This window comes from Pelodiscus sinensis, chromosome 6, assembly GCF_052426305.1.
Source record: "Pelodiscus sinensis isolate ZL-2025 chromosome 6, ASM5242630v1, whole genome shotgun sequence".
NCBI classification, from domain to species: domain Eukaryota; kingdom Metazoa; phylum Chordata; order Testudines; family Trionychidae; genus Pelodiscus; species Pelodiscus sinensis.
The window spans coordinates 1,060,568-1,086,320 of record NC_143057.1 but is presented as its reverse complement, the minus strand read 5'-3'; the positions used below and the strand labels follow the sequence as shown (position 1 = coordinate 1,086,320).

At 55.5% G+C, this 25,753-nt stretch overlaps 2 protein-coding genes across 7 annotated transcripts in view; one reads left to right on the top strand and one right to left on the bottom strand.

Annotated features, from left to right (window-relative positions):
- Positions 1 to 9,373, bottom strand: part of TSTD2 (thiosulfate sulfurtransferase like domain containing 2) — a 29,742-nt gene extending 20,369 nt beyond the window's left edge. For 3 of the 4 annotated variants that reach the window (XM_075931204.2, XM_075931206.2, XM_075931205.2), the window contains exon 1: positions 9,130 to 9,373. In XM_075931204.2, the coding sequence (XP_075787319.2) occupies positions 9,130 to 9,373 (244 nt within the window). The remainder of the gene's footprint in view (positions 1 to 9,129) is intronic. The other variant, XM_075931208.2, reaches the window with a different exon arrangement.
- The window catches only part of NCBP1 (nuclear cap binding protein subunit 1), a 46,774-nt gene continuing 30,288 nt past the window's right edge, over positions 9,268 to 25,753 (top strand). The window contains exons 1-9 of one of the 3 annotated variants that reach the window (XM_075931203.2): positions 9,268 to 9,405; positions 12,274 to 12,362; positions 14,733 to 14,833; positions 16,840 to 16,996; positions 18,041 to 18,148; positions 19,605 to 19,726; positions 20,463 to 20,532; positions 22,495 to 22,710; positions 24,358 to 24,455. In XM_075931203.2, the coding sequence (XP_075787318.2) occupies positions 9,372 to 9,405; positions 12,274 to 12,362; positions 14,733 to 14,833; positions 16,840 to 16,996; positions 18,041 to 18,148; positions 19,605 to 19,726; positions 20,463 to 20,532; positions 22,495 to 22,710; positions 24,358 to 24,455 (995 nt within the window). In that variant the 5' untranslated portion in view covers positions 9,268 to 9,371. Of the gene's footprint in view, positions 9,406 to 10,649; positions 10,666 to 12,273; positions 12,415 to 14,732; positions 14,863 to 16,839; positions 16,997 to 18,040; positions 18,149 to 19,604; positions 19,727 to 20,462; positions 20,533 to 22,494; positions 22,711 to 24,357; positions 24,456 to 25,753 lie in introns of those variants that run through there. The other 2 variants (XM_075931201.2, XM_075931202.2) reach the window with 2 other exon arrangements.

The following is a 25,753-nucleotide window of genomic DNA, read 5'->3' as shown; positions in this document are numbered from 1 at the left end:
GGGGCGGGGATGCCCGTGTGCTGAGGGCCCGGGGGCGGGGATGCCCGTGTGCTGAGGGCCCGGGGGCGGGGATGCCCGTGTGCTGAGGGCCCCGGGGGGCGGGGATGCCCGTGTGCTGAGGGCCCGGGGGGGGGATGCCCGTGTGCTGAGGGCCAGGGGCGGGGATGCCCGTGTGCTGAGGGCCAGGGGCGGGGATGCCCGTGTGCTGAGGGCCCGGGGCGGGGATGCCCGTGTGCTGAGGGCCCGGGGGGGATGCCCGTGTGCTGAGGGCCCGGGGCGGGGATGCCCGTGTGCTGAGGGCCCGGGGGCGGGGATGCCCGTGCGCTGAGGGCCCCGGGGCGGGGATGCCCGTGTGCTGAGGGCCAGGGGCGGGGATGCCCGTGTGCTGAGGGCCAGGGGCGGGGATGCCCGTGTGCTGAGGGCCAGGGGCGGGGATGCCCGTGTGCTGAGGGCCAGGGGCGGGGATGCCCGTGTGCTGAGGGCCCGGGGGCGGGGATGCCCGTGTGCTGAGGGCCAGGGGCGGGGATGCCCGTGTGCTGAGGGCCCGGGGCGGGGATGCCCGTGTGCTGAGGGCCCCGGGGCGGGGATGCCCGTGTGCTGAGGGCCCGGGGCGGGGATGCCCGTGTGCTGAGGGCCCGGGGCGGGGATGCCCGTGTGCTGAGGGCCCGGGGGCGGGGATGCCCGTGTGCTGAGGGCCCGGGGGCGGGGATGCCCGTGTGCTGAGGGCCCCGGGGGCGGGGATGCCCGTGTGCTGAGGGCCCGGGGGGGGGATGCCCGTGTGCTGAGGGCCAGGGGCGGGGATGCCCGTGTGCTGAGGGCCAGGGGCGGGGATGCCCGTGTGCTGAGGGCCCGGGGGCGGGGATGCCCGTGCGCTGAGGGCCCCGGGGCGGGGATGCCCGTGTGCTGAGGGCCAGGGGCGGGGATGCCCGTGTGCTGAGGGCCAGGGGCGGGGATGCCCGTGTGCTGAGGGCCCGGGGGCGGGGATGCCCGTGTGCTGAGGGCCCGGGGGCGGGGATGCCCGTGTGCTGAGGGCCAGGGGCGGGGATGCCCGTGTGCTGAGGGCCCGGGGCGGGGATGCCCGTGTGCTGAGGGCCCGGGGGCGGGGATGCCCGTGTGCTGAGGGCCCGGGGGCGGGGATGCCCGTGTGCTGAGGGCCCCGGGGGCGGGGATGCCCGTGTGCTGAGGGCCCGGGGGGGGGATGCCCGTGTGCTGAGGGCCAGGGGCGGGGATGCCCGTGTGCTGAGGGCCAGGGGCGGGGATGCCCGTGTGCTGAGGGCCCGGGGGCGGGGATGCCCGTGCGCTGAGGGCCCCGGGGCGGGGATGCCCGTGTGCTGAGGGCCAGGGGCGGGGATGCCCGTGTGCTGAGGGCCAGGGGCGGGGATGCCCGTGTGCTGAGGGCCCGGGGGCGGGGATGCCCGTGTGCTGAGGGCCCGGGGGCGGGGATGCCCGTGTGCTGAGGGCCAGGGGCGGGGATGCCCGTGTGCTGAGGGCCCGGGGGGGGGATGCCCGTGTGCTGAGGGCCCGGGGGGGGGATGCCCGTGTGCTGAGGGCCGGGGGGGGGATGTCCGTGTGCTGAGGGCCGGGGCGGGGATGCCCGTGTGCTGAGGGCCCGGGGCGGGGATGCCCGTGTGCTGAGGGCCAGGGGGGGGGATGCCCGTGTGCTGAGGGCCAGGGGCGGGGATGCCCGTGTGCTGAGGGCCCGGGGCGGGGATGCCCGTGTGCTGAGGGCCAGGGGCGGGGATGCCCGTGTGCTGAGGGCCCGGGGCGGGGATGCCCGTGTGCTGAGGGCCAGGGGCGGGGATGCCCGTGTGCTGAGGGCCAGGGGCGGGGATGCCCGTGTGCTGAGGGCCAGGGGCGGGGATGCCCGTGTGCTGAGGGCCAGGGGCGGGGATGCCCGTGTGCTGAGGGCCCCGGGGGGGGGGGATGCCCGTGTGCTGAGGGCCCGGGGCGGGGATGCCCGTGTGCTGAGGGCCCGGGGGGGGGGGATGCCCGTGTGCTGAGGGCCAGGGGCGGGGATGCCCGTGTGCTGAGGGCCCGGGGCGGGGATGCCCGTGTGCTGAGGGCCGGGGGCGGGGATGCCCGTGTGCTGAGGGCCGGGGGGGGGATGCCCGTGTGCTGAGGGCCAGGGGCGGGGATGCCCGTGTGCTGAGGGCCCCGGGGGGGGGGGATGCCCGTGTGCTGAGGGCCCGGGGCGGGGATGCCCGTGTGCTGAGGGCCCGGGGGGGGGGGATGCCCGTGTGCTGAGGGCCGGGGGCGGGGATGCCCGTGTGCTGAGGGCCAGGGGCGGGGATGCCCGTGTGCTGAGGGCCAGGGGCGGGGATGCCCGTGTGCTGAGGGCCAGGGGCGGGGATGCCCGTGTGCTGAGGGCCAGGGGCGGGGATGCCCGTGTGCTGAGGGCCCCGGGGGGGGGGGATGCCCGTGTGCTGAGGGCCCGGGGCGGGGATGCCCGTGTGCTGAGGGCCCGGGGGGGGGGGATGCCCGTGTGCTGAGGGCCAGGGGCGGGGATGCCCGTGTGCTGAGGGCCCGGGGCGGGGATGCCCGTGTGCTGAGGGCCGGGGGCGGGGATGCCCGTGTGCTGAGGGCCGGGGGGGGGATGCCCGTGCGCTGAGGGCCAGGGGCGGGGATGCCCGTGCGCTGAGGGCCAGGGGCGGGGATGCCCGTGTGCTGAGGGCCCCGGGGGGGGGGGATGCCCGTGTGCTGAGGGCCCGGGGCGGGGATGCCCGTGTGCTGAGGGCCCGGGGGGGGGGGATGCCCGTGTGCTGAGGGCCGGGGGCGGGGATGCCCGTGTGCTGAGGGCCGGGGGGGGGATGCCCGTGTGCTGAGGGCCAGGGCCGGGGATGCCCGTGTGCTGAGGGCCGGGGGCGGGGATGCCCGTGTGCTGAGGGCCGGGGGCGGGGATGCCCGTGTGCTGAGGGCCAGGGGCGGGATGCCCGTGTGCTGAGGGCCAGGGGCGGGATGCCCGTGTGCTGAGGGCCCGGGGCGGGGATGCCCGTGTGCTGAGGGCCCGGGGCGGGGATGCCCGTGTGCTGAGGGCCCGGGGCGGGGATGCCCGTGTGCTGAGGGCCCGGGGCGGGGATGCCCGTGTGCTGAGGGCCAGGGGCGGGGATGCCCGTGTGCTGAGGGCCGGGGGCGGGGATGCCCGTGTGCTGAGGGCCAGGGGCGGGATGCCCGTGTGCTGAGGGCCCGGGGCGGGGATGCCCGTGTGCTGAGGGCCCGGGGCGGGGATGCCCGTGCGCTGAGGGCCCCGGGGCGGGGATGCCCGTGTGCTGAGGGCCGGGGGCGGGGATGCCCGTGTGCTGAGGGCCAGGGGCGGGATGCCCGTGTGCTGAGGGCCCGGGGCGGGGATGCCCGTGTGCTGAGGGCCAGGGGCGGGATGCCCGTGTGCTGAGGGCCAGGGGCGGGATGCCCGTGTGCTGAGGGCCCGGGGCGGGGATGCCCGTGTGCTGAGGGCCCGGGGCGGGGATGCCCGTGTGCTGAGGGCCCGGGGCGGGGATGCCCGTGTGCTGAGGGCCCGGGGGGGGGGATGCCCGTGTGCTGAGGGCCCCGGGGCGGGGATGCCCGTGTGCTGAGGGCCGGGGGGGGGATGCCCGTGTGCTGAGGGCCAGGGGCGGGGATGCCCGTGTGCTGAGGGCCCGGGGGCGGGGATGCCCGTGTGCTGAGGGCCAGGGGGGGGGATGCCCGTGTGCTGAGGGCCCCGGGGCGGGGATGCCCGTGTGCTGAGGGCCGGGGGGGGGATGCCCGTGTGCTGAGGGCCCGGGGCGGGGATGCCCGTGTGCTGAGGGCCGGGGGGGGGATGTCCGTGTGCTGAGGGCCGGGGGCGGGGATGCCCGTGTGCTGAGGGCCAGGGGCGGGGATGCCCGTGTGCTGAGGGCCGGGGGGGGGATGTCCGTGTGCTGAGGGCCGGGGCGGGGATGCCCGTGTGCTGAGGGCCAGGGGCGGGGATGCCCGTGTGCTGAGGGCCGGGGGGGGATGTCCGTGTGCTGAGGGCCCGGGGGCGGGGATGCCCGTGTGCTGAGGGCCAGGGGCGGGGATGCCCGTGTGCTGAGGGCCAGGGGCGGGGATGCCCGTGTGCTGAGGGCCAGGGGCGGGATGCCCGTGTGCTGAGGGCCCGGGGCGGGGATGCCCGTGTGCTGAGGGCCCGGGGGCGGGATGCCCGTGTGCTGAGGGCCGGGGGGGGGATGTCCGTGTGCTGAGGGCCGGGGGCGGGGATGCCCGTGTGCTGAGGGCCCCGGGGGGGGATGCCCGTGTGCTGAGGGCCAGGGGCGGGATGCCCGTGTGCTGAGGGCCCGGGGCGGGGATGCCCGTGTGCTGAGGGCCGGGGGCGGGGATGCCCGTGCGCTGAGGGCCCGGGGCGGGGATGCCCGTGTGCTGAGGGCCAGGGGCGGGGATGCCCGTGTGCTGAGGGCCCGGGGGGGATGCCCGTGTGCTGAGGGCCCGGGGCGGGGATGCCCGTGTGCTGAGGGCCAGGGGCGGGATGCCCGTGTGCTGAGGGCCCGGGGCGGGGATGCCCGTGTGCTGAGGGCCGGGGGCGGGGATGCCCGTGCGCTGAGGGCCAGGGGCGGGGATGCCCGTGTGCTGAGGGCCGGGGGCGGGGATGCCCGTGTGCTGAGGGCCCGGGGGGGATGCCCGTGTGCTGAGGGCCCGGGGGGGGGGATGCCCGTGTGCTGAGGGCCCCGGGGAGGGGATGCCCGTGTGCTGAGGGCCCCGGGGCGGGGATGCCCGTGTGCTGAGGGCCCGGGGGGGGGGGATGCCCGTGTGCTGAGGGCCGGGGGCGGGGATGCCCGTGTGCTGAGGGCCCGGGGGGGGGGATGCCCGTGTGCTGAGGGCCGGGGGCGGGGATGCCCGTGTGCTGAGGGCCGGGGGCGGGGATGCCCGTGCGCTGAGGGCCCGGGGGCGGGGATGCCCGTGTGCTGAGGGCCAGGGGGGGGATGCCCGTGTGCTGAGGGCCCGGGGGGGGGATGCCCGTGTGCTGAGGGCCCGGGCGGGGATGCCCGTGTGCTGAGGGCCAGGGGCGGGGATGCCCGTGTGCTGAGGGCCCGGGGCGGGGATGCCCGTGTGCTGAGGGCCCGGGGCGGGGATGCCCGTGTGCTGAGGGCCCGGGGCGGGGATGCCCGTGTGCTGAGGGCCAGGGGCGGGGATGCCCGTGTGCTGAGGGCCAGGGGGGGGATGCCCGTGTGCTGAGGGCCCGGGGGGGGGATGCCCGTGTGCTGAGGGCCCGGGCGGGGATGCCCGTGTGCTGAGGGCCAGGGGGGGGATGCCCGTGTGCTGAGGGCCCGGGGCGGGGATGCCCGTGTGCTGAGGGCCGGGGGCGGGGATGCCCGTGTGCTGAGGGCCGGGGGGGGGATGCCCGTGTGCTGAGGGCCAGGGCCGGGGATGCCCGTGTGCTGAGGGCCGGGGGCGGGGATGCCCGTGTGCTGAGGGCCGGGGGCGGGGATGCCCGTGTGCTGAGGGCCAGGGGCGGGATGCCCGTGTGCTGAGGGCCAGGGGCGGGATGCCCGTGTGCTGAGGGCCCGGGGCGGGGATGCCCGTGTGCTGAGGGCCCGGGGCGGGGATGCCCGTGTGCTGAGGGCCCGGGGCGGGGATGCCCGTGTGCTGAGGGCCCGGGGCGGGGATGCCCGTGTGCTGAGGGCCAGGGGCGGGGATGCCCGTGTGCTGAGGGCCGGGGGCGGGGATGCCCGTGTGCTGAGGGCCAGGGGCGGGATGCCCGTGTGCTGAGGGCCCGGGGCGGGGATGCCCGTGTGCTGAGGGCCCGGGGCGGGGATGCCCGTGCGCTGAGGGCCCCGGGGCGGGGATGCCCGTGTGCTGAGGGCCGGGGGCGGGGATGCCCGTGTGCTGAGGGCCAGGGGCGGGATGCCCGTGTGCTGAGGGCCCGGGGCGGGGATGCCCGTGTGCTGAGGGCCAGGGGCGGGATGCCCGTGTGCTGAGGGCCAGGGGCGGGATGCCCGTGTGCTGAGGGCCCGGGGCGGGGATGCCCGTGTGCTGAGGGCCCGGGGCGGGGATGCCCGTGTGCTGAGGGCCCGGGGCGGGGATGCCCGTGTGCTGAGGGCCCGGGGGGGGGGATGCCCGTGTGCTGAGGGCCCCGGGGCGGGGATGCCCGTGTGCTGAGGGCCGGGGGGGGGATGCCCGTGTGCTGAGGGCCAGGGGCGGGGATGCCCGTGTGCTGAGGGCCCGGGGGCGGGGATGCCCGTGTGCTGAGGGCCAGGGGGGGGGATGCCCGTGTGCTGAGGGCCCCGGGGCGGGGATGCCCGTGTGCTGAGGGCCGGGGGGGGGATGCCCGTGTGCTGAGGGCCCGGGGCGGGGATGCCCGTGTGCTGAGGGCCGGGGGGGGGATGTCCGTGTGCTGAGGGCCGGGGGCGGGGATGCCCGTGTGCTGAGGGCCAGGGGCGGGGATGCCCGTGTGCTGAGGGCCGGGGGGGGGATGTCCGTGTGCTGAGGGCCGGGGCGGGGATGCCCGTGTGCTGAGGGCCAGGGGCGGGGATGCCCGTGTGCTGAGGGCCGGGGGGGGGATGTCCGTGTGCTGAGGGCCCGGGGGCGGGGATGCCCGTGTGCTGAGGGCCAGGGGCGGGGATGCCCGTGTGCTGAGGGCCAGGGGCGGGGATGCCCGTGTGCTGAGGGCCAGGGGCGGGATGCCCGTGTGCTGAGGGCCCGGGGCGGGGATGCCCGTGTGCTGAGGGCCCGGGGGCGGGATGCCCGTGTGCTGAGGGCCGGGGGGGGGATGTCCGTGTGCTGAGGGCCGGGGGCGGGGATGCCCGTGTGCTGAGGGCCCCGGGGGGGGATGCCCGTGTGCTGAGGGCCAGGGGCGGGATGCCCGTGTGCTGAGGGCCCGGGGCGGGGATGCCCGTGTGCTGAGGGCCGGGGGCGGGGATGCCCGTGCGCTGAGGGCCCGGGGCGGGGATGCCCGTGTGCTGAGGGCCAGGGGCGGGGATGCCCGTGTGCTGAGGGCCCGGGGGGGATGCCCGTGTGCTGAGGGCCCGGGGCGGGGATGCCCGTGTGCTGAGGGCCAGGGGCGGGATGCCCGTGTGCTGAGGGCCCGGGGCGGGGATGCCCGTGTGCTGAGGGCCGGGGGCGGGGATGCCCGTGCGCTGAGGGCCAGGGGCGGGGATGCCCGTGTGCTGAGGGCCGGGGGCGGGGATGCCCGTGTGCTGAGGGCCCGGGGCGGGGATGCCCGTGTGCTGAGGGCCCGGGGCGGGGATGCCCGTGTGCTGAGGGCCAGGGGGGGGATGCCCGTGTGCTGAGGGCCCGGGGGGGGGATGCCCGTGTGCTGAGGGCCCGGGGGGGATGCCCGTGTGCTGAGGGCCCGGGGGGGGGGATGCCCGTGTGCTGAGGGCCCGGGGCGGGGATGCCCGTGTGCTGAGGGCCCGGGGCGGGGATGCCCGTGTGCTGAGGGCCAGGGGGGGGGATGCCCGTGTGCTGAGGGCCCGGGGGGGGGATGCCCGTGTGCTGAGGGCCCGGGGGGGGATGCCCGTGTGCTGAGGGCCCGGGGGGGGGGATGCCCGTGTGCTGAGGGCCCCGGGGAGGGGATGCCCGTGTGCTGAGGGCCCCGGGGCGGGGATGCCCGTGTGCTGAGGGCCCGGGGGGGGGGGATGCCCGTGTGCTGAGGGCCGGGGGCGGGGATGCCCGTGTGCTGAGGGCCCGGGGGGGATGCCCGTGTGCTGAGGGCCGGGGGCGGGGATGCCCGTGTGCTGAGGGCCGGGGGCGGGGATGCCCGTGCGCTGAGGGCCCGGGGGCGGGGATGCCCGTGTGCTGAGGGCCAGGGGGGGGATGCCCGTGTGCTGAGGGCCCGGGGCGGGGATGCCCGTGTGCTGAGGGCCAGGGGGGGGATGCCCGTGTGCTGAGGGCCCGGGGCGGGGATGCCCGTGCGCTGAGGGCCCGGGGGCGGGGATGCCCGTGTGCTGAGGGCCCGGGGGGGGATGCCCGTGTGCTGAGGGCCAGGGGGGGGATGCCCGTGTGCTGAGGGCCCGGGGAGGGGATGCCCGTGTGCTGAGGGCCGGGGGCGGGGATGCCCGTGCGCTGAGGGCCCGGGGGCGGGGATGCCCGTGTGCTGAGGGCCGGGGGCGGGGATGCCCGTGTGCTGAGGGCCCGGGGGGGATGCCCGTGTGCTGAGGGCCCGGGCGGGGATGCCCGTGTGCTGAGGGCCAGGGGCGGGGATGCCCGTGTGCTGAGGGCCCGGGGCGGGGATGCCCGTGTGCTGAGGGCCCGGGGCGGGGATGCCCGTGTGCTGAGGGCCAGGGGCGGGGATGCCCGTGTGCTGAGGGCCCGGGCGGGGATGCCCGTGTGCTGAGGGCCCGGGGGGGGGATGCCCGTGCGCTGAGGGCCAGGGGGGGGGATGCCCGTGTGCTGAGGGCCAGGGGCGGGGATGCCCGTGTGCTGAGGGCCCGGGGGGCGGGGATGCCCGTGTGCTGAGGGCCGGGGCGGGGATGCCCGTGTGCTGAGGGCCCGGGGGGCGGGGATGCCCGTGCGCTGAGGGCCAGGGGGGGGGATGCCCGTGTGCTGAGGGCCCGGGGCGGGGATGCCCGTGTGCTGAGGGCCCGGGGCGGGGATGCCCGTGTGCTGAGGGCCAGGGGGGGGATGCCCGTGTGCTGAGGGCCCGGGGGGGGGATGCCCGTGTGCTGAGGGCCCGGGCGGGGATGCCCGTGTGCTGAGGGCCGGGGGGGGGATGCCCGTGTGCTGAGGGCCCGGGGGGGGGATGCCCGTGTGCTGAGGGCCCGGGCGGGGATGCCCGTGTGCTGAGGGCCCGGGCGGGGATGCCCGTGTGCTGAGGGCCCGGGGGGGGGATGCCCGTGTGCTGAGGGCCCGGGCGGGGATGCCCGTGTGCTGAGGGCCCGGGCGGGGATGCCCGTGTGCTGAGGGCCCGGGGCGGGGATGCCCGTGTGCTGAGGGCCCGGGGGGGGGGATGCCCGTGTGCTGAGGGCCCGGGGGGGGATGCCCGTGTGCTGAGGGCCCGGGGGGGGGATGCCCGTGTGCTGAGGGCCCCGGGGCGGGGATGCCCGTGTGCTGAGGGCCAGGGGCGGGGATGCCCGTGTGCTGAGGGGCCGGTGCTCAGGGTGCGGGCCCGGGCGGCGGGCTCAGACTCGGGCCCACTGGCGCCCCCGAGCGGGATCGGGCCCTCGCGCAGGCGCCCCAGCTCACCGCGGCTGTGGGAACTTTGCGACGCTCCCTGGCCCGCCCCGGAAGCGATCCCCGCGCACGCTGGGGCGCGCCGCACGCTAGCGGGGGAGGGGGCGGGGCGTGCCGCTCCCGCCGCCCTTTGCCCCGGAAGCAGCTCGCGGCGGGCAGGAAGCCGGAGCGGAGGGGCCGGCCGGAGGGAAACGCTTCTCGGCGCCGCCGCGGCCTCTGCCCAGCGCCGCTCCCGCCCCGCCCCGCCCGGCAGCATGTCGCGGAGGCGCCACAGCGACGAGAACGATGGTGAGCGCGGGGGGCGGGAGCTCTCCGCAAGGGCGGCGGGGCCGCGCAGCGCGCTCCCGGCGGGCGAGGGGCGCGCGCCTCGGTCCCCATCCCCTGAGGCCGAGCGGCCGTTGCGGGCCCCGCGCGGCGCCCGTCGCTTCCCGCCCCCGCCCTTGGCGCACAGGCCGCGCGTGCTGCTCCGGCTCCTCAGACAGCCCCCCCCGCCCGCGCCTGGGATGGGACAAGCCGCCGCGAGTCCGCACGAGCCTTCCCCTCGGTCCCTGCGCGGCTCGGTCACTCGTGTCTGGAGCCACGGCCTCAGCTGTGGGGGAGGGCCCGGGTTGGGGGGTGGGAAAAACCATTTCCCTGGGGGGGGGAGCGCTGGGCTGGGCTCCCTAGGGAGGGGTGGAGTCTCCATCCCTAGAGGGGTTTAAGTGTCGGCTTGGCAAAGCCCTGGCCGGGCTGATTGAGTTGGGGTTGGTCCTGCCTTGGGCAGGGGGCTGGACTCGACCTTCTGAGGTCTCTGCCCGCTCTGTGGTTCTGTGATTCTGTGTCTTCAGAGCCTCCTCGGGCTGGTTACGTGCCGGGGTCTGGGCACCGCATTTCAAGAAAGATGTGGAGAAATGGGAGAGGGTGCAGAGAAGAGCAACAAGAATGATGAAAGGTCGAGAGAACATGAGCTATGAGGGAAGGCTGAAAGAACTGGGCTTGTTTAGTTTAGAAAAGAGAAGACTGAGGGGGGACATGATAGCCGTTTTCAGGTATCTAAAAGGGTGTCACAAGGAGGAGAGAGAAAACTTGTTCATCTTGGCCTCTGAGGATAGAACAAGCAGCAAGGGGCTTAAACTGCAGCAAGGGAGGTTGAGGTTGGACATTAGGAAAAAGTTCCTAACTGTTAGGGTAGTTAAACACTGGAATAAATTGCCCAGGGAGGTTGTGGAATCCCCATCTCTGGAGATATGTAAGAGTAGGTTAGATAAATGTCTATCAGGGATGGTCTAGACAGTATTTGGTCTTGGCAGGGGACTGGACTCAATGACTTCTTGAGGTCCCTTCCAGTCCCAGTATTCTTTGATTATACCCCTTTAGTGCTGCATGCCTGCAGACCAGCTCTGTGAAGACCTGGTGTTACCCTTCACTGACAAGGAACGCGCATTTAGGAAGGCTTCCCAAGCTGCAGGGGTTTGCTCCCACTTCTGTTCTACATGCAGCTACTAGGCAAACCTGTGAGATGCCTGGATTCAAGTACCAGATGAGTCAGCTGTATGCAGTGAAGAACAGGTAGAGCCATGCTACTATCACCAAGGTAGCCCAGTGCTTTGACATCAGCTGATATGTGAACAGCTTTCTGAAGCTGAACTCAGGCAAGACTTATGAGAGCAGTCAAGTTGGGGAATTTGCAGTCCCAGGGCAGTCAGCTTTTGTTAAAAGTCCTCAACTGATCACGTCAGTCTGCAGATCAGCAATGCTCTTGGGTTCCTTGCTAGCACACCAATACTGATGTGATATAGCTGGACATAAAACCATCAATCTGCCTAATGCAGACCACTGCAACAAAGGCTACTGGGAGCACGCTGAATTGTTCTGAACTCTACATTGACTTTTTAGAGAGTATTACATCAAGGTCTCAATTTTTATCTTGAAGGTGCTTAATGATCTGTGCCCAACATGTCTAAAAGATCAGCTAAAATTCTGACATGAGGACTAGTCGACAGCTTCACTCCCTTAACACAATAGAATGTACTATCATAAGGGAAAGTTCATCTCTGCAGGTGGCAGGCTTTCTCAATGGCCAGTTCCAGGCTGGTCACCAAACTCCCTAGGGAACAAAGCACCAACACAAACTTCACCACCTTTGCATCAGCTTCAAGGGGCACTATTTCCACCTTGCCTTCTCCACCATCTGTACAGCAGGGTGCAGCTTTACTAAAACAAAGGATAATTCATGTACAGCTTTTCCTCTGGGAGATGGTGAAAAAATGAACCACATGTGATAGCTGTCAGTCATGTCACTTAGTGCCTTGGTGATGACAGTATGATAACATATATGTATATAAGAGATGCACCTTTGAGGGTATATATAGTTCATTTGATGCAATTCTAAGATAGAAAATCTACTCTTTTACGGCCAACATTTTCAGCTCTGACCTTCAAAGATAAATTCAGTCATTTAGAATTCAACTACATCTGCTCTTAAAAGGTCTTTATCGCTTGTTTGCCTAGTCTTTTTTCCAAAATACAAAATCTTTACAGGTTGAATCTCTCTAGTCCAGCACTCTTGGGACCTGACTGGTGCTGAACCAGAGAATTTGCTGAATCACAAGAGGTCAGTATTGTCTAGCAGAATTACCAACACTGCCACGGCTAACTAAAATCATGCCGGACTACGGATATTGCTGGACTAGAGAGATTCAACCTGTGAGTAAAAGGCTACCTGAACCTCCTTGCTCAGGCATTTTCTCATGTTATCTTTGGTGCCAGATAATCCCATGTGCTACTTCAGATGAGCTGTACCTAAGTACTACTAATTCTATAATGTGTGTGTAACTTGCATTATCAGTGGTACGCACGTAGTATCTTGCTACTTTAGCAGAAATGCACTTCCAAAAACATCTTTCAAATAAGAAAGTAAAAAGGATTTGATTAGCGGTGAACAAAATCCTAGAGAGTACAAGGCTACAGAAACTGAGTATGTTTTAATTACTCTTAGCTTTGTTTTTCATGTTTTGTTGGGTCTGTTTAAAATAAACACTTGAGTATCTTTTTGGTCCTTTTTATTATTGTACAGAACTGGCACATGGGCTGAGGCTGACAGAATTGTTCAAAAACATTTTTAAAGCTGTTGAGTTACTAACTGGCATTCTTGGTTTTATTACTGTATTGAAACAGGAGGACAACCTCACAAAAGAAGGAGAACATCTGAGCCATCTGAAATTGAAGAAAGATTGGAATCTTTAATATGCAGAGTGGGAGAGAAGGTATGAGAAGCAATTTCTTATGAGAAGTGGCCTATTGGTTGAATCCTTGGAGGTAGGCGTCTTCTGAGAGAGTTCTATCTAATCCATGAATTGAAATTGGTGTAGAACCATAGGTCATGCATTCAGATATTAGATGTAAGTTCGTCACTTATCTTGTGCAGGCTTCTGCGCTTACAGCCAGAAGGTATGTGGGGCGCATGGAGCAGTCCCCAACTGGCTCTTGTCTGGCAACTTTTTGCTCATGGGTGGTCTGGTGCATGTGTTCAGGGATCTACTGAAGTGCAGCATAACACCCCAAGTATCACAGGGTGCTAGAGGCTAGAGATATTAAATGGTTATCTGGTAAGCATACCAATAAGCATGAGGTTTAACAATATGCTTACCGGTTTACCAGCTCTTGCCCAGTGAACTCTGGTGGTGGGCCAGCTATGCTGAGGAGTGAGTGAGTGTTTGAAGTAACATGATGGCTGGGGACAGTCTCCTGTCTAAACGGATCTTGGACTTCTGATGAATAGCAGGGTAGATACACTTATAACATGCACACAGTTTTAAGTAAGATATTATATGGGCTAGACAATAATCTCTGTAGGATACTAACATGTTAAACTTAGTCTCAAGCTTATAAAGTTTTAATTTGATCACTGTCTATGCTTTGTGCACTGCTGAGTTAGTGTCTTATTGAAAGAGTCCAGTGAATTCTCTTGCAGGATCATTGGAATAGTTCCCCAATTGGAATTTCATTAGCTTCTGCAGAAGTGATGTTTTCCTTCTTTATTTTAAAAAATAAAATTCTTATGATCCTCTAGCGCCTGAGTTTAAATGCAGTGCTCTTGTCCTACTCTTGAGACAGTTTTCTGCTACTGTTGTTAAGCTTTCCAAGACAGCAGAGAGAACTTAAAAGGACTCTGGCCACAACTGAGTTCAGAGCCCTATTGTTGTTGTGCTGTACAACTATATGGTAATACAGTCACTGCCCTGAAGAGCTGAGAGTTGAATTTGAGGCAAGGCATGATTAGTGCTGGTAACAAATGGAAGGGTGTGGAGGAGAAGATACAAGAACAAAGGTGATGGGGAACATGTAACTTGGAGTTTTGTACAGATTGGGGTATTTAAAGATTTTTCACTTGTAAACAACGTATTAATGATACAGTTTGGTGAGAATCCTGTAGGCAACAATGGAGCTCATATGAACAGGGTTGCTTCATTCTTCTGCTTCTTGGCAAAGCTTTGAGTAGCCAAGGTAAGCTGGGGAGGAGGGCCAAATTGAGGCAGTGAGGGAGGGAAGGTATCGAGGCGCTCCTCTCTCTGTAGCCATGGGGCAGCCAGGAGACTGACTTGCAGGGAACAGAAGGAAAGCTCATACTGTCTGCTGGAAGCAAAGGATGGAAGAATGTTGGCTTTGTATTTATTAGATTTTACGATCAAGTGGCTAATCTGGAACCTTTCAGTGACAGCACCTGGAGGGGAATCAAAGTGAGGGTGGGCAGGGAGAGAAGGGGAAAACAGGAAATGCATTGATGACATCTCAGGAAAATGAGCAGTCTATTATAGAGAAGAAAAAATGGCATGAAGAACCAAAGAAGATATGAAATTAGTAGTAAGTAGAGGTGACTGGTTAGAGTTTGTAAATACTAATTTAAATTTAATTTCACCCAGTTTTCTATGAACACTTTAGTCATATGCTGCTAGTTCTGACTAGATACTACTCAGTGGATACGTTAAATGATGAACACTGGTGAATTTCATGAAATAATATGCTCACTAACTTTTCTGGCTGACCATGCTGCTGAAATAGTTTAAAAAAAAAAGTTTAGAAATGCTTTTGTGGGCAGTTAATTGGCAGTGTTTCAATTAAATACAGTACACAGCTGTTCCGTATCTTTACATTTCAAGAGGTGTGGCAGTACAGAATCTCACTTGGATGGTAGGCTCTTGCATGTTTCCAGACCCAAGCTAGGGATACTTAAGGGATCTTTCCAATTTTTCTTTTAAAAACATTTCAAAGAGATTACTTTTGTCGTCCTTAATATATTTGCAGTAGATGGATTGAGAGTAATAATAAAGAACTAAAAATGGACTGCCTTCCACGTTTCTGTGTGGAATTCAGGAGGTATTGCTCACTTCCTTGTCTTACTACTTACCTGTTGTCTACTTTTAGTAAACTAAACGTATCTTGTGTAGCCAGATAAACTTTGGAACATCACTTGCATTAAAAAACAAAATGCAAAACTGCTTTCTTACCCGGTTTTATTTTTATCAATAAGGACACAACAAAATAGTCTTCTATTGAAACAGTCTTGTTACTGAAGGGTTGGCTGGCTATCCCTTGATTGGTTGTGATGGGTTTCTAATAATTATCTCCTTTGTTAGAGTACTTCTTCTTTGGAGAGCAACTTGGAAGGCCTAGCTGGTGTCTTGGAGGCTGATCTACCAAACTACAGAAGCAAGATATTAAGAATTCTTTGTACAGTGTATGTATGCAAAAGATTTGTGGATCCAGGTGATGATGTATTATCTACACTAAATGTTTTTCAAATATACATGACATATTTAAAATGTTCATGTGAACAGTTTGTACATTTCTGACGCTGTGTACGCTGACCCAAGGAAATTGACAACAGTAATAACTGGAGTGAAAATGAGCATATTGTTTGTGCACACTGTATTCTCTTAAGGCAGTGGTGTCCAACCAGTTCTGAAGCAGTAGCCACTATAGCCAACTAGCCACACTCAACCAACCAAATAGTCACATGTGGCTAGTGTGTTGGACACCACCGTCTTAGTCTGTTCTAAAAGCAGCTAAGCAGATAATCCAGTCCTACTCCCCACCACAGCAAGCCATCTTTCACTGTTGGTAGTGTAAATCTGTAGGGAGGGACTTGTTGAGGGCTTCATCTGAGGTGGTGTAGCATCTAGTGGGGTTTCTTCTGGCTCTTGGTGTTGTACTTTGTACTTTCTGTATCTTGTGTAAGATGAGGCACTAAACTCCAGGGTAAGTAAATTAGTGTTGAATGCATGGTCAGATGCTACTACAACCACACTTTTTGTAATGAATGTTAGATTCTTAGTCAAGAAGTTAACTTGTTTCCCATGACAGTAATGCATGTTTCAGGGTATAAAATGCACATGAATACAAAACCTAGTTAAGGAGATAACTTTAGATTATCATCGGAACAATTCCTTTGAATTTTATAAGCGCTTTCCATTTAAAATCGGCTAAGTTGATGTGATAACCTCTTTGTGTCTATATTTTTTATATGCAGTGCAAAATGTGTTAAAGTTTCTTACATGTTCCTGAAGTTTTACTGCATTTAAAGGAATTGCACAAGGAAAAACAAAAAAGACTTTAGTAGGGCATAAAAATCTTCACCTTTGGCTCTGAAACTGCTTAGCCATATTCATATAAAAATATACATGAAAGAGCATGAGAATCATTATTTCTACTGTAGTTTATTTTTTAAAAAACTACAAAAATTCAGATTCAGGTTTTCATGATCCAAAACAGGGGTAGACAAATTTTTTGGCCTAAGGGCCACTCTGTGTGGAAGTTTTATGGCGGGTCATGAATGCTCACGAAATCACAGGCTGGAGTGTGGGAGGGGTTGGGTACTCTGGGGTGGGGCCAAGGATGAAGGGCTTGGGGTGCAGGAGGGTGTGCTGAGCTGGGATAAAAGGGTTTGAGGAGTAGGAGGGGAATTAGGGCTGGGGCAGGGGGGTCTAGAGGGTCTAGGAGGTGCAGGTTCTGGGTGGTGTTTATCTCAATCAGTTCCTGGAAGTGTCCCCCCATGGCTCTTGCACAGAGGTGCAGCCAGGTGGCTCTGTATGCCACCCCATCTGTAGGTTCCACCCCTGCAGTTCTCGGCCAGTGGGAGCTGCAAAGCTGGTGTTTGGGGTGGGGACAGTGTGTGGACCCTCCTTGCTGCTTGTTTATATAGAAGCCAGAGAAGGGACATGCCACTGCTTCCAGGAGCCATGTGGGGCATAAAGCCTTTTTATAAAATACTCCTCAACTTCCCTCTATGTAAAGTGTTTGAAACTTCTAGTAAATGCCATTCCAGGCTCTTATGCCATTTTTCTTTTCAATAATGACTTCTGTCCAATTCACATTAACTTCAGTGTGAGACCGAAGCTGCAGCTGATGTAATACTAACACACAGTTGCTGCAGGCTTTAGAACTGGACAGTTTTAAACCATGCAGTTCTCATCTACTGGAATGTATTAAAAGGAAAATATTTTTAACTTGAATTTAGTAGTATATAGGCTTGTAGTTTAAAGCCATTAGAGAAGCAATTTAGAGAGGAAAGTAAACAAATGAAGGAAAAATTAATGGTCTGTGTAGTATTTCTAACTCTAGCACAAGAAAAAGCCAAGTTTAACCTGCCCTGATAGAATCTGAGAAGTTATAACTGCAACAGGTCGCATAGCACACAGATTAACATCTGATGCAATATTTTTTTCTTTTCTGCGTTTAAATCAGTGCACGCCTGTTACCAGAAAAGCTCACAGTTTACACAACACTCGTTGGGTTGCTGAATGCCAGGAACTACAATTTTGGAGGGGAATTTGTAGAAGCCATGATTCGTCAGGTCAAAGAATGTTTGAAAGCCAATCTGTACAATGAAGCTGTGTATTTAGTAAGTAGTATTTTTTTCACCTCTTATGCTCCCGTCCTCTTAACCTGATGTGCTATCTCTGTTACACCTGGTAGAATTAAGGTGTGTCTAATTGTGATCCATGGGAAACAGTATTCTATAGTTGTACTAGGAGCAGGGCCATCCCTAGGGGAGTGTGGGACTGGAGGCAATCCCCCTGCCTCAGGCCCGACTCCTGGCCTTTCCCCCATGCTTTGCCCCTGCTCCACTCCCACTCTGCCTCTTCCCATCCCTACTCTGTCCCCTCCCCAAGGTGACACGACCTAGGGGATTATCTGGGGGGGGGGGGTGTAAGGCAGGCAACAGGGGTTCCACTCCACCACCCTCTCCCAGCTGGGTCTCTGCTTCACAGTGGTGGTGAGCAGGAGAGATCTCCGTGAGCCTGCTCTGCTCCTTTGAGCCCTTCATTGTTTGGGGAAGCAGAGCGGAGTGGGATAATCCACTTCCTCTAGCTACAGTGAGGTGGAGCGACCTGGCTGGGAGATGGTGATGGAGTGGAGCAGGTTGAGTCGCTCCACTTTCTGCAGCTCCCCCCGCTGCTGTGAGTGCAGGAGGCTCCAGGCCATCCAGGTAATCCCGCAGAAAAGACCAATATGGTGGATTGTCCTGTCCATAGGATGGTTGGGGCAGCTGCCAGGGGGTCCTCTACAGCATAGAGCCTGGGGTGGCTGCCCTGTCTGTCTTATGGAAATGAGGACTCTGACTAGGAGGCGACGTGAGGGGTGCAAGAGATTTTTCATCCCAAAAGAAATAATCCTAATTCTGTTTAGACAGAAAATATTCTGACACAGTTGATGGGACAAGGCTTAAAGTATGTGTTGTTCAGGGAGAGACTTTTGCATTTCATGCTTTCTTTGAGCTACTAAGTGTGTGCTAATAACATTTTTGTAGCTTGTTTTAGTAGCTGAATTAATGTTTATAGTTCTTGTTGCCAGGCTCAGACTTGCTACTTCATTCTTGCATAAGTAATTGCAAGAGAATAAAAATGCTTAAAATGTATACCAGAACTTTTCTTTGTCTTATTAGGTTCGTTTTCTATCTGATCTTGTGAATTGTCATGTAATAGCTGCTCCTTCAATGGTAGCCATGTTTGAGAACTTTGTGAGTGTGACTCAAGAGGAAGATGTGCCCCAGGTAAGCAAAGGACTGTTTACTATATGGATGACTTGCTATTCCATCAGGAATTTTTCACAGCCAAGCACTTACATTACCAGTGGCCAACAGGTTAGAATGGGATCATGCAATGGTACACTCCCCAAATAGGTGCTGACTGTAATTCCATATAACCAGAAGGAAGCAGTAGCAATTAGAGAAATAAATAAAATATTCTGCCCTTCTGTAGTCAGTCAGCTCAGATGGCTTTTTTTACGTTCACTTTTGGCATACACATAAATCCTCAATGAGATTCTGCCATGTTTGTGTTTTGAAACTTTAAAATACTGGACTAATCTGAAAAGTGACTCTAAAACTGTCTGTCACTCAGACTTTCCCATTATTTATGACCCAGTTTACAAGCGCAATGTTTTATTTTCTAACTGTCAACCATGTAAATCCACCATGGTCTCTGAGAATCAGACAGCATGTTTTGCTGCTTCTGCCTCCTCGGTAGTGTAAAGATGTTGCAGATGATGGCATCGGGACACCCATGCAATGCATTGTCTTTTAAACAGATTTTTCAAAAAGAATTGAAAGTTAGAAAACAATTCTATTGCTACAGAAGTAAGAATTGCGTACAGCTCTCTTCTTGCTGAAAGTTGGCAGGTATGGCTTTGAACACACCCACAGGGAAGAACTTGTAAAGAAAGAGACCATTTTTACAGACTGTTCCTTTAAAGCATAATTCTGTTTTGAAAACCAATTGTCATCTTCAATTTGAACCAACATTTTAATGTTAATACTTGCATTTTTTTTATAATGGCAATCTGAGACTGTTTAAAAACAGATGATGGAATTTTTTTTCCCTGCAGTGTTTAAACCATTCTGTCAGTGGTTGGATTCACTGGCCAAAGAATAAATGTAGTGTCAAGTAAAGTGATTTTATTTTAATATTTACTGCTTCTAACCTAAAATACTGGTAAGATACAAAGATTCCTTTGTAGTTATGTCTTTAAGTTGCCTGCTAATCATTAAGTAGTATCGCCAGTGCACAATATTTTTACCGTACCAACTTATGTATGCTGTGTAGTGGTAGTAGTGTCAGTCTGAGGATGTTAGAGACAAGGTGGATGAGGTAATATCTTCTATCCTCTAATTCTTTTTAAGAAATTGGCCCCCAAAAATATTCCCTTACCCACTTTGTCTCCATTTATCCAATACTTAATGTGAATAAACATGCATATATCTTATACCCACACACTGAAATACATTTTTGCTTTCAAGCGCTGAGCTCCTAAAAACATCTTTGGGTTCTGAAGTCTCTACGAGTGATCACTGAAGTATAGCTGCACTTCCAAAGAAATAGTTATTTCTTTGATTGTAGGAGAATTTTCCAACTAAAATTAGATGTTTCTTGAGACTTTTTATTCCAATATTGAACTTAATTGCATATTGAAGGATTGTTTGTTTTTGTTGTGGTCCTCGTTCTCTGCAGGTGCGATGTGACTGGTATGTGTTTGCATTTCTGTCATCTCTGCCCTGGGTTGGGAAGGAACTGTATGAGAAAAAGGATGCTGAGATGGACCGCATTTTGTCCCAGACTGAAAGCTATTTGAAGTAAGACTACTGCCAACAGCGATCCCTTCTTCCCTTGAACCTGCTGAAATGCAGAATAAATACCTGTTTGTTGGTCATTCAAAAGTAATCTAAAATTGTAAAACCTGAGAATTCTCAGAATTCACATGGTGAAATAGCAGACATGGGATTTATTAAACACTAAATGCTGAACACTATCTTTCGTACTAGTAGAGGCTCCTAATTTTTTTCAGTTGTCTAAAACTTGTTTAGCTTTTATAATATTGATGCAAAAAAGCTAAAGTTCTATTAATTTTGCATTATTTCGAGGGTTCCTTTAACAGCAGCTTATAAAAGATATAGGACTTGTATAGTGTTAGCTAATATGGTGCCTAATCCAACTCCTGTCCACATACGGATCTCTAGTGTCAGTTAAATAGTGCTTTAAACTCAAGCTAGCTGACCTGTGGGGTTGTGGATTGAAGCTTGAGAGCTTCTAACACTCACGTTAGTAATGTTGTGGGGGCTCAACTTCTGTTTTTAATGAAGCACCGTCTGCTGTAACAGGATGAGTTAGCTCAAGTATAGCTAACCCAACACTGCAGAGAGGACAGCCCGTAGTAGCACTTTAAATAATATCTGAAAGATTAGTAAATGTTCACTACAAAGCTACACAGCTGAAGAGATCAAATGCTGTACGTGGCCAATAGAAAACATTACTTTTTCTAGATTACAGTTTTAAAAGGGGTAGGTGTTCTTTTTTTTTTATATGTAATAGACGGCGTCAGAAGATCCATGTACCCATGTTACAAGTTTGGACTGCTGAGAAACCACATCAGCAGGAAGAGGTAAATGGATTTTATTTGCCATGTAATAACAAATGTAGAGAACTCTGGGGCTAAATCACTTCTTTTCTTGTGAAAAAGTGATATTGTTGAAGTGAACATTTCTCCCTTTCCCTCTGTTTGTGCTATCCTCAGTAGGTCTTAGGCAGTCAGCTATGTTCAGTTTCTCAAGTCTAACCCTGTACAAAACCTGGTCGTTCTAAGGAGTCACCATTTGGGAGAATTACATTGGAAACATATTGATAGAAAGGGAACCTGCACTGTTTGCCCTTCAGCAACCTCATTCTTTGCAGCTGTCTTGAACCTACTAGTGGACACAGTTTTTGAGTGGCCTACCTCTTGTCTCCTTCACGCTTAAAGAGGCCGCGCCTGCTGCCGTGTGGTGAACAGCACAGGCAGTGCTCTTGCCCCTGAGAAGATAGGTGTGAAGAGTTGTAGTGATAGTGGTGGCCTGGGATCCCTCACACTGGCTACCTCATGGGAAACCAAAGGGACTGTCTTCCTGTGAAATGCAGGGCTATTAGCATAAGCATAAGTCTGCCCCCTCAGCAGCCAATGAAACAGCACCCAAGGCTCAGTGAAAGATGCCAAAGCTCCCCCTTTAGAGACCCCAGGATTTGCTTCTGGCCTGCCCAGAAGGTGAGGCCTTGGAGAAAGAGGGAAGGGCCAGGAGATTGAGCCCGAGGCAAATCGTGGACTAGCCAGTTCCATCCATTTTTGAAAAAGTGGGAGGGCCATGGCCCTTTGGCCCCTTCTATCCTGCACTTGGTAAGAGGCACTGTTGTCCAGGGGGTGTGGACTTCCAGGCATGCTAGATTCTGTGCTGAGACTGATTCCTGCTCTGTCGTCATGGGAACATGATACCATCAGGATACTGAGGAGCAACAGGCAAGATGCAAAATACATAGAGATGTAGCATGGTTAAGAGCGCAAATTACTGAGTAACTGAAGTACCAATCAGTATCCGAAAGAGTCTCAGAAAAAAAATGAGAACTTTGTTAAAGTCAAGAAATACAGAAAACAAGAATTATTCTAGCTTCTGTTGATCATTCTAAAGCATAGAAAACCGTATTTAGAAGCAATTGTCTCTTCTTGTCTCCATATTTCTTTGTTTTATCTCATATATGACTTAGGAGAAAAGCAGGAGCAGCAGCAGCTAATTATGTTGAATGTATCATAGGTTTATATGCATCCAATAACTGAGGCTATGTCTACACTGCACATCAATTTTGAAATAAGCTATTCTGGAATAGTTATTCTGAAATAATTTATTTCAAAATAGCATATCTACACTGCAGGGCAGGCTCAAAATTAGTCCGAGGCAAGCTTCCCTAATGTGACGTGTTATCTCGATTTAGAGCCCCAAGAGGCACTGGGGAGGAATATCATAGAATGGCACTGGTATGGGGCTATTTCAAAATAGCAGCAGTGGAGTATCTACACACTCTTTATTCCAAAATAGCTATTTTGGAATAGGCATTATTCTTTGTAGAATGAGGTTTACAGATTTTGGAATAAGCTGCCCGTTATTTCAAAATAACGCAATGGCCGTGTAGATGCTCGCATAGTTATTTCAGAATAATGGCCGTTATTCTAAAATAACTTTGCTGTGTAGCAATATCCTAAGAGAAGTAGAGGACTGGGGTATTTGTTTGTAGAATATAGGTGACAACATTTTTGAATATGTGGAACTATGAAGTCTGCTTTCTTCAATGTATAAATTAAATTTAGTAATCCGTCTTTATCTTTTAAATAATAAGCAGCCTAACTAGCTGCTTTGCTTTTCTGAAAGTGTGAGTGATAGAGTTCAGTAATTAGGAAATCCTTTTTTGAAAATCCGTGACATTCTTAAGGGCTTTCTGGAGTGGCTGAGGGAGGAACTAAGCTCTTGAGACAAAAGAGTATTTCAGGCACTTACAAGAATCTAAATCTGATATTTAAGAATATTTCCTGTCTTGTCTTCAGTATTTAGACTGCCTTTGGGCCCAGATTCAGAAGTTGAAAAAAGATCGCTGGCAGGAAAGACACATTTTGAGGCCCTATCTTGCCTTTGACAGTATTCTCTGTGAAGCACTGCAGCACAATCTGCCTCCTTTTACTCCACCACCTCACACTGAAGATTCAATTTATCCTATGCCAAGAGTTATCTTCAGAATGTTTGACTACACAGATGATCCTGAGGTATGTGATCTTCAGGAGGGGCAGGAAAGGGAGGGTTTTGCATACTGACATCTGAATCCACAGCAGGGGTCACAAAGCTGGGGGAAGCACAGGACGGTTCTGGATTCTTAACATGTGCACGTACTTATAATGTATGTCGTAATGTATGTGCCTTTGGCTACCTTCACCTGGTCTTAGCTCACAAATCCTCTTTCTCACTGAGATGATCTCTGATGTTCCAAACCCCCCAATCAGCTTCAGACAGCTGTGGGTGGGTTTTCTTTAACAGAGTCTGCCAGAGAAACCTTTCCCCAAATATAGCATGTTCTTTTCTCCCTCCACCAGAATTACTTATGTGGTCCCAAAGAATCCATGTTCTGCCCTAGACCATTCTTCACTTTTTATGAAAACAGGTCACAGCATTCAAGTTTCTTGTGGCATTACCTGGCTGAGCTAAAAGCTGGATGCTTATACTGTTGAAAATGAGAGGGGGTCCACTTCTGATGAGACCCAGTGCATGAAATAACTGACTTTGAACTGTGGCACTTTTATCTGTAGAAAAGTTATTGGATCACCTGCAGATCCCTGTAAGCTTGACAGACAGATACATAAAAAACGTCCATGAAGCTTTTAGATTTTATAAGAAGTTATTTTGTAGTATGTGATATGCACATTACATGATACCTCAGTTCAAATGTTGTCTTACTCTTATTGGTTCTTGTTTGGGATCGTTGGCCTAGCTTGTTGCTTGAGTAGTTTGTGAGTAGTGTGGTGATGCCAGGCTCACGTCAATATCACCATATGCCATGCCATTCTAGATGGTGCTTGGTCCTGCCATGGGGGCAGGGGACTGGATTTGATGATCTCTCAAGTCCCTTCCAGTTCTACTGTTCTATGATTCTATGCCATCATGTGTTTGGTGTGTAAAAACTTTTTTAAAACTGCTAAATTTTAACTTCTTGTACATTTTAAAACTGCTAAATTTTAACTCTCGTACATTTCAAAGGGCACTTCCGCCTTTGAAATGCAGCAACAGCCAGACCTGCTCTTGCTACATTTCAGAGCAGAAGCGCCCTTATCGACTAATCAAATAGTCGATGGAAATTCCTTCGACTTTTGGACTAGTTGATTAATCTAATTTTAACATCCCTAGGCCTTTATGTGTGGAGTCATTTTTATGAATTGAAGCCATTTTGTGTAATGTTCAGAAGCAGTTGGAATAAAGGTGGCGTGTGTGGCAGTGGGAAATATGCTAGGATGAAATTGTATAGAATTGCTGAATATGTCCTTGGAAGGTTAGGTTAAAAACATTGAGTGGTGAAAATGACTAATAAGTGTCCAAAACAGGTGCAGCTGAAATTGGAGGTGGATTTTAGAAATTTTAATATAACTGACCCAAGGTTTCATCTATAAATAAGACAACCTGATGTAAAAACCAAGATGTGAGTTCGAGTGCTTCTCTGTGATTTGTTTTAAATAAAAAGACATCATTAAAAATTACCCCTTTGTACTGTAGCAGTTGAAAACACTTTGAAGAAATAGATTGCTTAGAGGAAGTTTTTACATCTGACAGGAAACAGTGTGTTAATCCTTGTGAATAATTATCTCTAAAAAAAACTATTCACTTGTAGCAGTGACTTTTCATAGATCTTAATTCTGTCTTAATAGGGTCCTGTTATGCCTGGCAGTCATTCCGTTGAGAGGTTTGTAATAGAAGAAAATCTTCATTGCATCATCAAATCCCACTGGAAAGAGAGAAAAACATGGTAAGTTTCTTTTACTGAGTAAATAAAGGGAAAGTGTTATGATACCACAATATCTGAATTTTTCCTTCCTGAATTTGTTTTCTCTCTTGTGCGTTGTGGCTTTCACTGGAGACTTTTAAAGTCCTGAAATGAATGTTGTCCAAAAACTGGAGATGAAGAAGTTAGGAAATTATATGCCTACATTCCACTAAGATGTAGCTTTTCCAGAAAAGAGCCAATAGCCGTAGTAGACGGGCAGATTTGTATTTTGCTATGAAGGGCAAATTTGTATTTTGGTGGCAAGGCTTGCTTACATGATGACTTGTTTGGCTTTCTGATTCCACAGAAACTAGAGATCCAGTTTGATCTGAGGAAGTGGGTCTGGCCCACGAAAGCTCATCATCTAATAAACCATCTTGTTAGTCTTTAAAGTGCTACATTGTCCTGCATTTTGCTAGAGATCCAGTGGATCTCTACAAGAAAAGTGGAAAGGCTGTCTAGAGGCGGTTGTAAATTAGTGCTGATGGACTAGGCTTAAAATAACTGAAGTGGTATTAATTTCCTTTGAGACAAATGCAGGACAATCTAGAGTTCATTAAATGATACTTCAAAAGTCAGAGGGCCTCTTGTATTTTCCATTAGCTTGTCCTATATTCAGATATCAGTGGGTAAAATAAGGGCCATAGGGAGGTTGCTGGTCAGGCACTTGCTAATGAGATATATGACTCTTCATTTTGAGTTATGAATCAAATACAGGCAAGGTAAGTGGCTGTCTGAGGGCTGCAGGTCTACACTATGGGAACAAGTTGATCTAAGCTATGCAATTTGGGTTATGTTAGTAGGGTTACCCAAGTCAATGTAGCTTACATCTACTTATTATGGGGTCCACATGGTGCTGGATCAGTGGGGGAAACTCTCCAGTCAACTCCCCTTATTCATCTCATTCTGGTGGGGAGATGATGTCTGAATGATCAGTGGTCGATTTAACTGGTTTTCACTAGACTTGGTGGATTGATCACCACAGCACAGATCTAGCCCGTAGTGGAGACAAGTCTCGAGGTTATTGTCTGGCTGGCTTATAAGAACTAAGTTTGGTTTCAGTCCAGTTTTCAGTTGGGCAAACCACCTCAAAAGCTTATGTTCGATGGTGTCCTTGTTAGTAGCTTGAGTATTCAAGAATTGCATATGAATAGAAATGGAACGTCCTTTCAGGTTGTGGTTCAGTCATATGTTTGGTTAAGCTGGCACTGATGCTTGTATTGTGCCTGTTCTGTTCATAAATAGGTGGCTTCAGTCTTCAGGCCTGTCAATCTGCCATT